Below are 13,621 nucleotides of genomic sequence, written 5' to 3' on the forward strand. Positions count from 1 at the left end.
GTCCATCCCTTTAACCAGTCACACTGGTGCACACACCTGCAACCCTCGTGTCTGCCTCCTGGCATTATACTTACCTGTAAAGCTGGGTCCTGGTTACATGCCATTCTGTCCCGCCTCTTCCCTGCCCGTGAGCAACTCCATGTGGATATAGACAACCACAGCCACCCTGGCTCCTATGCACCATGCTCACTACTAGCCAGCTGCACTTCAAATTGTCCTGATCAGTACACTCTCCCACCCTCCTGCTTAACTATTCCACACCTTCTCTCTCAAATGCCTTTCTCCGAAGACTCCCTCCTCACTCAGCATAGCCTCTCTTCTTAGTTCAATTACAATAGAAGCAATGGAGGACAAACATCTGTATCTGCTCCTACCAAATCTATGCACATGTACCTGTGGCTATCCATATGGTCTATCTTTCCTCCTGTGGTTGTCTCTGCCCCTGTCTAAGGCCTTTCTTCGTTCCTTCTTACTTGCTCAAGCACTTTTGCAATACTTCCAACCTTCAAAGCACAACCAAATAGAAGCTTCTTTAGGCGGTATATCCTCCAGAAATAATCTTCTTTTTTTCATGGCAGAAGTTCTAGAAAGTATTCCCTACCCTCTTTTCCATGATTTCTCATATTTTAGTCTCCTAGAAGAGTCCCCACGTGGGCTTTCATTCCCACCCGTCCATGGAAGCAGCCACCTGTCCAGGCCACCACCAACCTTGTTGTTGTCAAATCGAATGTTTAATTCTCAGATGCTAACTCCTCTTTTTGAAACACTATTTGACACGGCTTCCAAAATGCCACACTTTTCCTCCTATCTCTGACAATGTCTTTCCTTTGCTAGTTTTCCTCCTTCTATCCCAGGGCTAATTCCCAGGATTTGTATTACCTTCCATTGTCATACCCTCTGCCTAACGGGGTTTCCTTCTGTTCGATGACTTCAAATAATATTTCTGGAATAATAATCCCAAAACTTGCACCTACAGCCTCATTTAGCCAGTGGTCTACCAGGTACTTCCACTTTGAGATCCCATAGGCCTCTCAAGGTCAAGTCCAAAGCTAGGTGACTTCTCTCCTCAACCCCCAAACTACTCCTGCTGGTTTTCCCCACCTCAGCACATCGCATGGCCTTCTGTCCAGTTACTCAGGCTAAAAACCTGGCAACCTTCCTTCATTATCTCCTCTTTACCTCACACTAATAATCAGAAAATGTTATTGGCTGTTTCCATGCAGTAGATCCCAAACCTAACCTCATCTCTCTGCCTGAACCTTCCTTCAATGACCTCCTGATAGCTCAGCTGCTTTGAGAGTGGCACCTCTATAGTCTGTTCTTCACACAGCAGCCAGAGTAATCTTTGTAAGAGACAAATTAGGCCATCTTCCTTGCTTGCTCAACACCCCCCACATGCCTGCCTTCGTTCTTATAACAAAAGGTGCGATCCTACCCTCGTCCATAACACACACTGCTCTGGACCTTGACACGTCTCCGGCTTCTGTCCCAGCCGCTCCAGCGTTCCTGCTGGGTCTGAATTCATGAGCAGCCCAGGAGTTTCTGCTCCATACCCCACGGCCTGAGAGGCTCGTTCTGCAGGTATTTGCATGGCTTGCAAAAGGCATCTGTGGCATTCTACCTAAGCTGGCCTCCCCTCTACCAACCCCTGGCCTTCATCTACTTGACAATATAGTCTATACTTGTTTATTCATTGACCAAAACAGGAACTTAGCCTTTCTTTTCTCCCCCAATATATCATCAGAATCTAGAACACATAAGACACATAATAAGTACTCAATAGGTAATTGTGGAATTAATAATTGGGTTTTGTATACACGCCCACATGAAACCACGCATGTACATGTGTGCATGTGTACACACGCACCCACATCTCAAATGATTGTCATTTCAGGTGCTACACAGAAAACGGAATACACTCCTTGGCTTCCATTTCTTGGTGACAATCTGTGTGTAAATAAGAATAGTTTTTATGCCTCAGAGGCATGGCTGTGCTTGGGTTCAGCGGAGGGACAAGCTGGCTACCCAGCTCCAAGGGCTCATGTTCCCCATTCAGCACCTGTACCTGCGCTAGGTCACAGCAACTGCGCTTCCCTCAAATATACACACACAACGTACATGACATGCATAGATTAAAACGGACTTCCTTAAACCTCAGATTGTGGCGATTGCCACTATTTCCACAGAGAGAGAGTGGGCTCTCCCACTCCTGGAATTCTGGGATCATTTAAAAAATAAAAATAAAAGCTCTAACCAGAGATATCACACAGGGTGGTCTTGGAACTGATGCTTTATAGGCAATAACTTCATGTTTTTAAAGCATAAAAACACCAAAGCCTAGAGTGTTTTGCCCTAACTTTGGGATAAAACTGGCTTGACAGACATATTTGCTCTTATTATTATGGTCGATTTCTTTTTATCATAACTCATTAAAAGGGGGCAGAGAAGGGAGGAAAAGGGAAAAACATTGGAGGTGGCTCGTTTATTCTTCTACTGACTTCACTTCTCAACCCTGTTAGGTAGTCCCTCTACTTCAGGCATCTATTTGTTAAGCCTGAGAACAGAGGTATCTTATACTACTAAATGTGGAAAACAACAACGGAACGAATCTAAGTTTTATATCTTTTACAGGAAAACACAGTACGAATTTTGTCAGTCGATATGATCCCCGATTTAACAGCTGGATACAGCTTCCACCCATGCAGGAAAGGTAAGTGTTTATTTCTCGTGTTGGAAACACTGGTGGCGGCTGACAGGAAGCCTGGGTGCTGGGAGGTCTGCCCTGATGAGGCATGCTCAGTGGGACCAATGAGAGGTACATGAGGCAACATACACACCTCGGGCTGGCCGGTGTGGATGAGCTGCCTTGGCAACTCAATGGAGAAAAATAATCAAGTGAGTCAATGATTTATCCTCACGTAGGAAGAAAACAATTGCATGACTGTTCTTCCTTCCCTACATGGCATTGGCTTTGGGGCAAGCAGAGCTTCACTCTCACCGGCTAGCCCACTCTCCTTGGCTAGGATATATTTAAATCCTAATTGAAAACATCGTTTTCACAGTGAAATCTGTGCATTTTGATGCTCAGATTTCAATATTGAAGTTTTCAAGTCTCACTGATTCAAATCCTTCCCATTTGCCTCCTCCACTATCTTTCCATCATACATTCAAGAACAGGTCACTTGTTAGCTTTAAAATAAACAGTTTTGAAAGGTGTGCTCTCATTTTTAATATACAGTGTTTATCTCACCCAATGCTCCTAGTGCCAAAGGACATGATAACAACTACACTTACACCTCTTGGGCTCTCCTGGCTGTTTCATAGGCAATAGGCCATGTCTTAATGTGCCTATGCAAGTTCTCATGCTCAATTTTCCACACTTGGTTCTTTCCAAATAATATCTCCACATCCTCTCGAGCAAATTCTTCAGTCTAATTGTAACAATAATCGACAACCTATTTGCTCGATGGAATTATTTAAGAAATAATTTCTTATTTCTTTCATGACCCTTCACCTTAACATTTCCTTTTTTAAAAAGCATTCGAACAGATTTCACTGAGATCAAATTAGATCCTTAATCATATATTCCAAGTTAAAAAGAAATTTTCAGCGCTAGCCGGTTTGGCTCAGTGGATACAGCATCGGCCTGCAGACCAAAGGTTCCCGGGTTCAATTCCGGTCAAGGGGCGTGAACCTCGGTTGCAGGCTCCTCCCCAGCCCAGGACCTGGTCTCGTGCAAGAGGCAACCAATTGATGTGTTTCTCTCATCATCAATATTTCTCTCTGTCTTTCCCTCTCTCTTCTACTCTCTCTAAAAATCAATGGGAAAATATCCTTGGGTGAGGATTTTTAAAAGAAATTTTCAGATCATACCAATTCATTCAAAAATGGACATTACAACAGGAAGATGATAAATCTATGCTATAAAGAAACTTACTTCCTATTCCATGTACATATATTAAGACTTTGTTATAGGAGACTAAGGGCTACACACTGAAAATAACGAGGCACATTATATTAAAAGGATCGCAGACACGTTTAGGAATGTCTGGTTGAAAGGTACCTCAACAAAGGACTCTAAGCCAGTTAATGCCCTGACATTCCGCTCAGCCTTCCTGCTCCTGTGCCTGGGCACGCAAACGCCTCCTGGGGTCTTTCTTCTGGTCTCTCACGTGTGGGGCTTCTCTCCTGGTTGCCGTTATTGTGGCCACATCACTTCACTCTTTCATCCAAACCGTTCGAGAAAGTTCCACTTAAACCATATTTTAAAAGGGAACATCAATAACATATTTGAAGTGTCAGCATCTCCTCACCCCGGCCCTTTGCTGGGGGCTGTGCACCACGATCGTTAACCTTCACGCCTCGGCTTTGGGAGGCATCGCTCACGTCGCGGTCAATTATCTCACTGTAGAGCCCCTCGGGATGAGAAGTGTTGCTGCAAAAACCTAATTAGTAATTTTTTCAAATGTGCATTGTTTACTTGCTACTCGATAATGACTTCCTCGGAGGCCCTCTGGCCTCTCCTGGCAGGGCCCTGCGTAGACGATTTTGAGCAGCTCATTGACCTGATAAAAAGGCCTGCCATGGTCCGGCGGCGCCCGGCAGCCACCGTTGACAGGATGGACTGTCGAACGTTTCTTCCCGAGTCATTATGGTACATCATGTCAGGTCCCTGGTAAGAGGGGGTTTTTTTTACATGGAGAGCAATCAACTCGAGAGAGCAAATAAAGAGCTCCTGGCCGGGCGGAGGGGCACAGGCAGAGCTCGCAGATGCCCCGACCATCTTCGAGCTCCGCGTCTCCTATGGGTTGGCTGACCCAGGCGGCAATCCGTAACTGAAAGTGAAATGTTTCTGTCTTTGCTGCCGTTCAGACTAGCAAGAGTGGGCACTTATTAGGGTGGTCTAACTGGTGATTAAACAAAGAAGGAGAAAACCAGAACATATGAGACACAGGCTATAGATCAGAAAAGAATTTCCTTAAATGTTTAAGTGAGTTCATTCGCGTTGTATAGATCCTGAATCAAACTCACCAGAAGTTTCCCACGCCACCCCATTCTCTTAGCTGCTACCAAAATGCTAATTAAGTTACCAAACTGGTGGAGAACAATAGAATCAAGTTGGAAAACACTGTGGGGTAACCCATCCTCTGCATTACAGAGCTGGCTGGACAGATGGCTAGGCCAGCTTACCTAATTAGCACACCCAAAAGAGTATGATCCGGTGCAGACTACCATTCCCGGTCACCGGAAAATGGGCACACAGCCGATAGGCTTCCTCAACCACAGGCCCGCTCCTGAATTGCATGCCTGCTGCCTATGAATTTACTGACGGAAATAAACAAAAATGTAAATTAAAATGTCATGCAGAGGGGTTGTTTGGTCTCAGATTTAGGATTTGATTCTTCAGAAAGAAGATGAGGGTGAAAATGAAAACTTGACTCAATAGAAACGCTTTGATGACTTTGAATATTTTTTATAAAAATAGACATTTTAGGTATTCTTATGGAGATTTTATTCCCTAGCTAGTCTGGCGGGGGGTGGGGGGGGGGGCAAGGAGGGAGGGAGGGGAAGAAAAAGAAAAAGCAGTTTGGAGAACAGAAACAAAACATGTGTTTCACAGAGTAAGTGAAATCTGGAAGCAAATACATCAGAAATTTTCCAAAGTTAACTATTTGTTTCTGGAAGCCTTACAAGAGACAATATTGTTTGAAAATCTGCTTTAAGCTGAGATGAGGATGTGATTATTCAGTCTCAGGCTGTACATATAAACTGACCGCCCGAGGGTCAGAAGGACGGGGAAAAACCGGTACAATATTCAGGATTTGATGCATGTTTGTAGACGTTACCGTCGTCCTTTGTAACTTATCTCAACCCATTGAGCATTAGCTGTGGCGGTGGAGTAAGGGGGATGTCGTAGGGGGGAAGAGATGAACAATTTAAATACACTGTAATCCCATTAAGGAATCTTTAATCATCTTACCTTACTCTTCCAAAAAGAGCCTAAGTAGCCTACACCAGGTGTGCCCTCAGGTGCAGAGGCAGGGCAGGGAGCTTGCCCAGGAGACCTGGCCTGGGCAGATCTGCGCCCGGAGCAAACGCTCACAGTGGCTGACAGGCCATGACCCAGTGTCTGTGCCGCGTGTCACACAAGGGATGGAGTCAGACTCGGCATCTGCGCTGCGGGGATTGCTACAGGAATATGCACTTTTGTCAGGAAGGGAAACCCACTGGGCTGCTTTTTCCCATTTAGATCCTAACAGTGACACTGTGTGGATGAAGCCAGGAGTACACATGGAGCATCAAATCAGGAAACCTCGGCTAACAGTGGGGAAGGAAGGAGAAGGGAGAACATGGAAATGTAGACGCTAAAAGGAATTCATGCTTCCAAAGGGGGCTCTTCCTCGTTTGCTCCACTACCAAAGCTTGAATAGAGGGTTTGCATCCTTGTCATGATGGATGGGCGTTTTTCTTAGACCAGTATACTAGTATAGTGCATAGAAGAACTCACCACCTTACAGCCCACATAGTCCAAATTACTTTTAAATGGCACAGCAGTGAAATTAGTAAACTAATTCTTCCAGGGGCTCCAAGACCCGTCACAGGCTCATATGGGAAAGGGATCCTGTTTCAATGGTGCAATTAAATATCAATGTCCAGATTTTTATAGACCTGTGTCAGTCTTCTCAATGGATCGTTTTAACTGAGGAGGGAAAATCGCCAGTAAAATCATCTTGACTTATCATATTTCATAAGAGAGCAGTAGAAATCTGGCCAGAGGAATGGAAAGATTCATCTTACAACTAAAACTGTGTACCCTTTGACCAACCACTTCCCCATCTATATGCACTTAATTTCGTAATTGTTTTTAAACCTAATTTTATATCTCAGTGAGTTTTTACTCCTCTATCCCAGGAAACCCCAATTTATTTTAGGTTTGTGTTCCTTTGAAAATATGATTAAATCTTCCTCCAAAACCTTTCTCCATATTCTTCCTCACAAATGCACATATGCAGAACACCTTTTAGTACAATTTCAAAAGAGCTGCATGGACTCCGCAGAAGACACGGCCCAGGTGAACCACCCTTACTTTGTGAAATCTGTCCCTCCTGCTCTTCATTCTCCTTCCTACGGATTCCTTCCTCCTTTTTCCATCATTCTTGTTCATCCTCCTCTTGAATTTTCCGCAGCACATATGTTTTTCAAAAGCATCAAGAAAAATATAGAAAAAAACAAACAAACATAGCCAAAATACGACTCTAACAATTTCAGGACTGTGAAAAATAACCGAACCATATGATCCCACAATCCCACTTGTGCATATATGTCCGAAGGAACCAAAGTCAGTGTCTTGAAGAGATTTCTGTACTCCCATGTTCATTGTAGCATCAGTCACTATAGCCAAGATGTGAGAACAACCTTGTCTGTCCAGAGATAAGTGGGTAAAGAAAACATGGTGTAGGCATAAAATAGAATATTATTCAGCCACAGAATTGAAGGAAATCCTGCCATTTGAAACGGAAAGTCATTATGCTGAGTGAAACAAGCCAGATGGAGAAAGACAAACACTGTATGATGTCATTTATATGTGGAATCTAAAAAATGTTGAACTTAAGGAAACAGACCAGACTGGTGATTGCCCGGAGCTAGGGCAGGGGTGAGAGGAGTGGTCGGTCAAAGGTACACAATTTGAGTGGAGATGAATAAGTTCTGAGGATCTGATGTCCGGTGAGTATAGTTAATAGTGGATTATACGCTTGAAATTTGCTAAGATAAGAGAATAGATCTTAAGGGTTCTCATAAAAATATGGGGGGTAACTATGTCAGGTGATGGATGTGTTAATTAACTTCCTAGTGGAAATCCTTTTACAATGTATGCATGTATTAAATCATCACATTTTACACTTTACATATATTATAATTTTATTTGTCAATTATACTTCAATAAAGCTGGAAATAAAATAAAACTGAATACATCACCATATATAGCATTTATCATACTTATATGGTAATAAGTCATTTACACAAATAAAGAATTTAGTTGTCACTTAAAATGTAGGGGTGGGCAAAAGAAGGCTTACAGTTGTGAGAAAGCAAAATAGGATTTATTATACTATTTATTAATTGTATTGTTTGCTTTTATTATTTGTTTTATTGTTATTATTTCATATCCTTACTTATGATTTACCCTTTAGGTAATGATGGCTGGTAATTTGACCAATGAGCAACAAAAGTGGATATTTAATACTGTAAACTTAATTTTGCCCCACCCCTGTGCAATTGAGAAAAAATGTATATGCAAATATTTTTAATTTTATTTTTCAATTACATTTAAAATTATTTTGTATTGGTTTCAGGTGTGCAGAATAGCAGTTGGGCAATCGTGTACATTACAAAGTGTTACCCCCAATATTTCAAGTAACCACCTGCCATATACATAGTTATTACAATATTGTTGACCATATTCCTTACACTTTACTTTATATCTCAGTGACTGTTTTATAACTACCAATTAATACTTCTTAATCCCTTCACCTTTTTCACTGAGTCCCTCAACCCCCCTCACCTCTTACAGCTGTCAGTCTGTTCTCTGAATCTATGAGTGTGTTTCTATTTTGTTTGTTTGATTATTTTGTTCTTTCGATTCCACATATGAATTCACTTGGTATTTGTCTTCCTCTGTCTGACTTATTTCACTTAGCATAATACCTTTTAGGTCCATCCATGCTGTTGCAAATGGTAAGATTTCATTATTTTTATAGCCAAATAATATTCTATGGTATATGTACCACAGCTTTTTTATCCACTCATCTATTGATGGGCACTTGGGTTGCTTCCAAATCTTGGCTATTGTAAATAATGCTGCCATCAACATAGGGGTGCATACATTCTTTTAAATTGGTGTTTGGGGTTTCTTCAGATATATACCCAGAAGTAGAATTGCTGGGTCATAAGGCAGTTCCATTTTTAATTTTTCGAGGAACCTCCACACATCTTGATGGCTGATTTTTAAAGACATATTCAGGTAATATTGACTGATGGGTCCTGTGCATGAACCAAACACTGGGCATTGTAACAAGCACTTCACGTGTATTTGCAAATAACCCTGTAAGGAAGGCACCATCATCAACCCCATGTTACAGATGAGCATTCTGAGTCTGAGAGGGTTCAGTGATGAGTCAAAGGCCACACACCCAGTAAATCGTAGAGCGAGGCCATCTTATTCCAGACACCAAACAGTTCATCAAGATGCTACTAGTATATACTGCTTCCCCGAGGTTGGGCTCTTTGTAAACACAACTTGGAAAATCTCAAACCATATACACTGAGTGGCCAGATGATTATGACCACCCCATCAGTACTTCGTTGGGCCACTCTTTGCCTTCAATACCGCGGCGATTCTTCTTGAGTCAATGCCATATCTTATTAGTTACCAAGTCTTGCATCTTCCTTTAAAATACCTTTTTTGTCACCCCTTTCCACGTCTTCTACTAAAACTCCAATTTACGTCTTTAACACTTCACTCCTGGAGTATGGTCTACCTCAGATTGGTCTTCTTGTCTCCAATCCTTTTGACACAGCTTGCATCTTATGCTTTTGGTGACATAGTGAGATAATCTAATAAAGAGCCTCTCTTGAAAAGAGACTAAAAAATATCCCACAGCTTTGTAAGAATCAACACCAAATATTACATAGGTGAAATTCCTGCAATGGCTTATATAACAGCAACTTTTCAACACTATATTCAGTTCACAAAAGTTTCTCTATTTGCCGTAGTACTGGGGGTGGGAGGGGGGAGAAAAAATGATAATTGAAGAAAAATTTTGATGATGTAGTTCTCTTATAAATTGGGAACAATGACCCTTGAAGGACCATAAAGAAAGTGAATGTCAAGATAATTTATTATTGTTACATTATCTACCTCATTTTTCACTTTGTCTTACTGAGCTGTGATATCCTTCCAGAGTATTCCACATATCCCAAACATTAGTGAACACTTTACCAGTGTATCCAAGTAAGATAAAAAAAAGAGCTCAAACAAAGAGTTAGTGAACTGCCCCTCTGCTGTTACTTTAATATCAGAAACGTGAACCAGAATGGGCCATGCATGCGACCACTGTATAAGGTCTCAGATCTAGAAGGTAGCTATCTGTGTGATTTCCAAAGGCTTGCACCCTTTCTGAAGCTGAATATACCTCCTTTTCCCGACCCACTGGGCTCCTTTTGTGATTTACGGTGGATTGCTGTTTTCGTTGTAGAAGAGCCAGTTTCTACGCGTGTCGGTTGGACAAACATTTATACGTTATTGGTGGAAGGAATGAAACCGGCTATTTGTCCAGCGTGGAGTGCTATAACCTAGAAACAAACGAATGGCGTTATGTGTCCTCTTTGCCGCAGCCTCTGGCAGCTCACGCAGGAGCCGTGCACAACGGGAAAATATACATTTCAGGCAAGTCATCCCCCGCTTTCTGCCACAAAGTTCAGTGGCAAGGCGCTTTCTTGACTTGTATGTGTGTGTTTAATCCACAGGGGGTGTGCACAACGGAGAGTACGTCCCATGGCTCTATTGCTACGACCCCGTGATGGATGTCTGGGCTCGCAAACAAGATATGAACACAAAACGTGCCATCCACACTTTGGCTGTAATGAATGATCGCTTATATGCAATTGGAGGAAACCATTTGAAAGGTCTTTTTCAAGAAAATCACAATAACATTTGCATTTCATGTTTCTCGCTAAGGGGGTGTCTCCTTAGATAATCATAGTTAATTTACCAGTACCATTGGACAAGCATCTATTTTGGCTCCTCTACAAGATAGGATTATTTTTAAGTTACCACACATATTAAGGAAATGAATAATAATGTCTACAGAAAATTAAAAAATGAAAGCACTAATAACTGAAAAAGCACAAACAATTTGTTGTAACCATGGATTCAGTAAAAATAAATTATTCCTTATCCACAAAGTTATAGTAATGGATTTTGTCCACAAAATTGTTTTCTCTAGTAATCATAAAAACTGTAGTCATAGCTGGGCAAAGGAGCTAATATGTGATTTTTCTTAAGGAAAACACTTAGAATTTCATGTCTAAATTTAGAATTATCTCTTTTAATATATCCAAGTTCATATTGAATCTGAAGTGTCATTTAATGGTCTCTGTTGCTCATCTTAGAGCTCTCCCAATGGAGGCGGATTGTAATTACTGCCCATCTATGATTCTCAAAGTTTTTCTATTTGCTTTTTTTTAAATAAAAATACCTGCTTAAAGCACAGCATTTTTAGAGCCATGTCTTGGTTCCTCTCCTTCGCACGTGTGCGTGACTACATATTTTTGTAGTGTATGCTCGCAGATGTAACTTTATGTGCGGTTATATGACATTGAACTTGATAGGAAAGCAGAGAGATGAATGTTATTGAGAGTGTTATTCGCTGCTTTGGGTCTCAGTTTCCTCATCTGAAAATGAAGACACTGGTCTAGTTGGTCTCTAAAAACTCCCGAAGCTCTGACCTTCCAGGATCCTTGAAATTGAACTAAATGAGAACGAGGCCATCTGGTATGGTAGATAAGGCCCATCTGAGCATTTATGTTTCAATTAGATAAACAACTTTTTAAAAATAGCTTACACATAGACTTTTTCTATTTTTCTTAATACCTATTTACCCCTAAAGATAATAAAGACCAGACAAGTATAACTTTCATGTAAGTATATCCAAGTTCATGTTGAATCAGAAGTGTCATTTCCTGGTCTCTGCTGCTCATCTGAGAGCTCTCCCAGTGGAGGCGGATTGTAATTACCGCTGCTGGCTCCCCCTTTGTTTTTCTCCTTCGCTGGTGCTCCTTCATGTCAGCACATACTCCGTGGCCTTTACATCCACATGTTTTATATTAACTTTGTAGTTGTCTGCATTAAAACATGACTTCTACTAATTTCTTTGCACAAGAATGCCTACTTTAGGAACTTTTCATATTTATGGTTATACTTGGACAGGAAAGATTTGAGTAATGACAACCTACATGAAAAATAGCACACACACATCAAATTAGGCTGGCTCAGGGCGGCCTTGTGGCTTAGAGGAAAGGGTGTGGACACTGCATCTACGCTCAGATTTGAATCCCAGTTGTGCACTTACAGTTGTGTGGTCTTACTCAAGGCACTTAACCTCACATCTGGAAATGAGGGATAGTGATCCCTTCCTTGGTAGTTGTGAGAATTACAGCCAACGAATTTACTTGGTACAGAGAAGGCACACATATTCTCATATGATGCCACCAGGACCTTAGAACCAAGAATTTGCCCAAATCTTCATTCCCAGTATATATGCTTCAAAAACCATCACCAATGATCTTAATGGTAAAGGAAAGAAAATATACCACAGAGTTGCAGGAAGCACATTACTCTGTTCTTCCCAAATCTATGTGATTTCTTTTATGTAAAAAGTTAGTGGCTTGAAATACTGTGTCTGCCTCTTCAAGAATGAAAATTATTCTACTTTCTGGCCTACCTTGCCAATGAACTTGAAGAGTCCAGTATGTCAATTTATTTATATTATGTGCATTATAATGGTCGGCTAGCAAATATCCATACCATACATTTAACTAAGGGAAAAAATCATGAAAGACTTAGTTTGCTCAATGACCATGAAACTCCCACTAGGGTTTTTGACTCCCTAAATTAGAGGCAGGGACCAATAGAGTCCCGTAACCTATGTTGTTCTCTGTGACCTGGTGGTGCCCCAGCCACTAAGAAGCTTTATCAGAAGGGTGGGGAGAAGCCCTACAGTGGAAGTTAGCCCCCCACTCAAAACCTTGGTCCTTAGTAGATACTGGAACCGGTTCACCTTGTCGTAGCTGTTTATAAACTTAGTCAGGCTGCCAAAAAAGGTAAAACATGCTGAACAACCAATGTTAATTAATTAAACATTTTGAGAGATTTAAAGATTCGTTGAAGAAAAGAAATATAGCCCAGTCTGCATGGCTCAGTGGTTGAGCATCGACCTATGAACCAGAAGGTCATGGTTCAATTCCCGGTCAGGGCATATTCCTGGGTTGCGGGCTGGATTCCCAAAAGTGGGCATGCAGGAGGTGGCTGATAAATGGTTCTCTCTCATCACTGATGTTTCTCTCTTTCTCTCTCTCCCTTTCTTCCCTCTCTGAAATCAATAAAAATATATATTTTTAAAAGCAATATAGTTTAGTCTATAAAAGTGAGTCTATAAAACTTTAAAGACTGTTCACTTAGATTCAAATCTCAGTCTATCTACTCACTGGTCATGTGACTTACTCAAGTCATTATCTCTGTCCCTCAGTTTCTTCATGTACAAAATGAATAGACTGGTATAACTATCTCATAGGATGACTGATGGGATTAAATGGGTTCATTTATAGAAAGTGCTTTAATAAGCTAGTTGTTTAGCTTATAAAAGCACTCTATAAAATGCTTACTTTAACTATTATTATTTTAAGCCTTTTAAAAAAGTCTTAATAAACCATTTCGAATAAAATCTACCCCCATATAATCAACCAAGGATATCTAGTCAGGTATTCCCGCTTTCAGTTCATCTGGAACACCCAGAGTCGGGTTGTTTGTTTGCTGTTTGTTTGTTTTAGGTCTTTCTGACAC

At 41.2% G+C, this 13,621-nt stretch overlaps 1 protein-coding gene across 1 annotated transcript in view; it reads left to right on the forward strand.

The window, feature by feature from the left end:
* KLHL14 (kelch like family member 14) overlaps window positions 1-13,621 on the forward strand; it is a 92,776-nt gene that overhangs the window by 75,806 nt on the left and 3,349 nt on the right. The window contains 3 exon segments of the mRNA XM_006091663.3: window positions 2,632-2,710; window positions 10,257-10,447; window positions 10,528-10,743. Of these exon segments, the coding sequence (XP_006091725.1) occupies window positions 2,632-2,710; window positions 10,257-10,447; window positions 10,528-10,743 (486 nt within the window).

Source organism: Myotis lucifugus, unplaced genomic scaffold (assembly GCF_000147115.1).
Source record: "Myotis lucifugus unplaced genomic scaffold, Myoluc2.0 scaffold_93, whole genome shotgun sequence".
In the NCBI taxonomy this organism is placed as follows: domain Eukaryota; kingdom Metazoa; phylum Chordata; class Mammalia; order Chiroptera; family Vespertilionidae; genus Myotis; species Myotis lucifugus.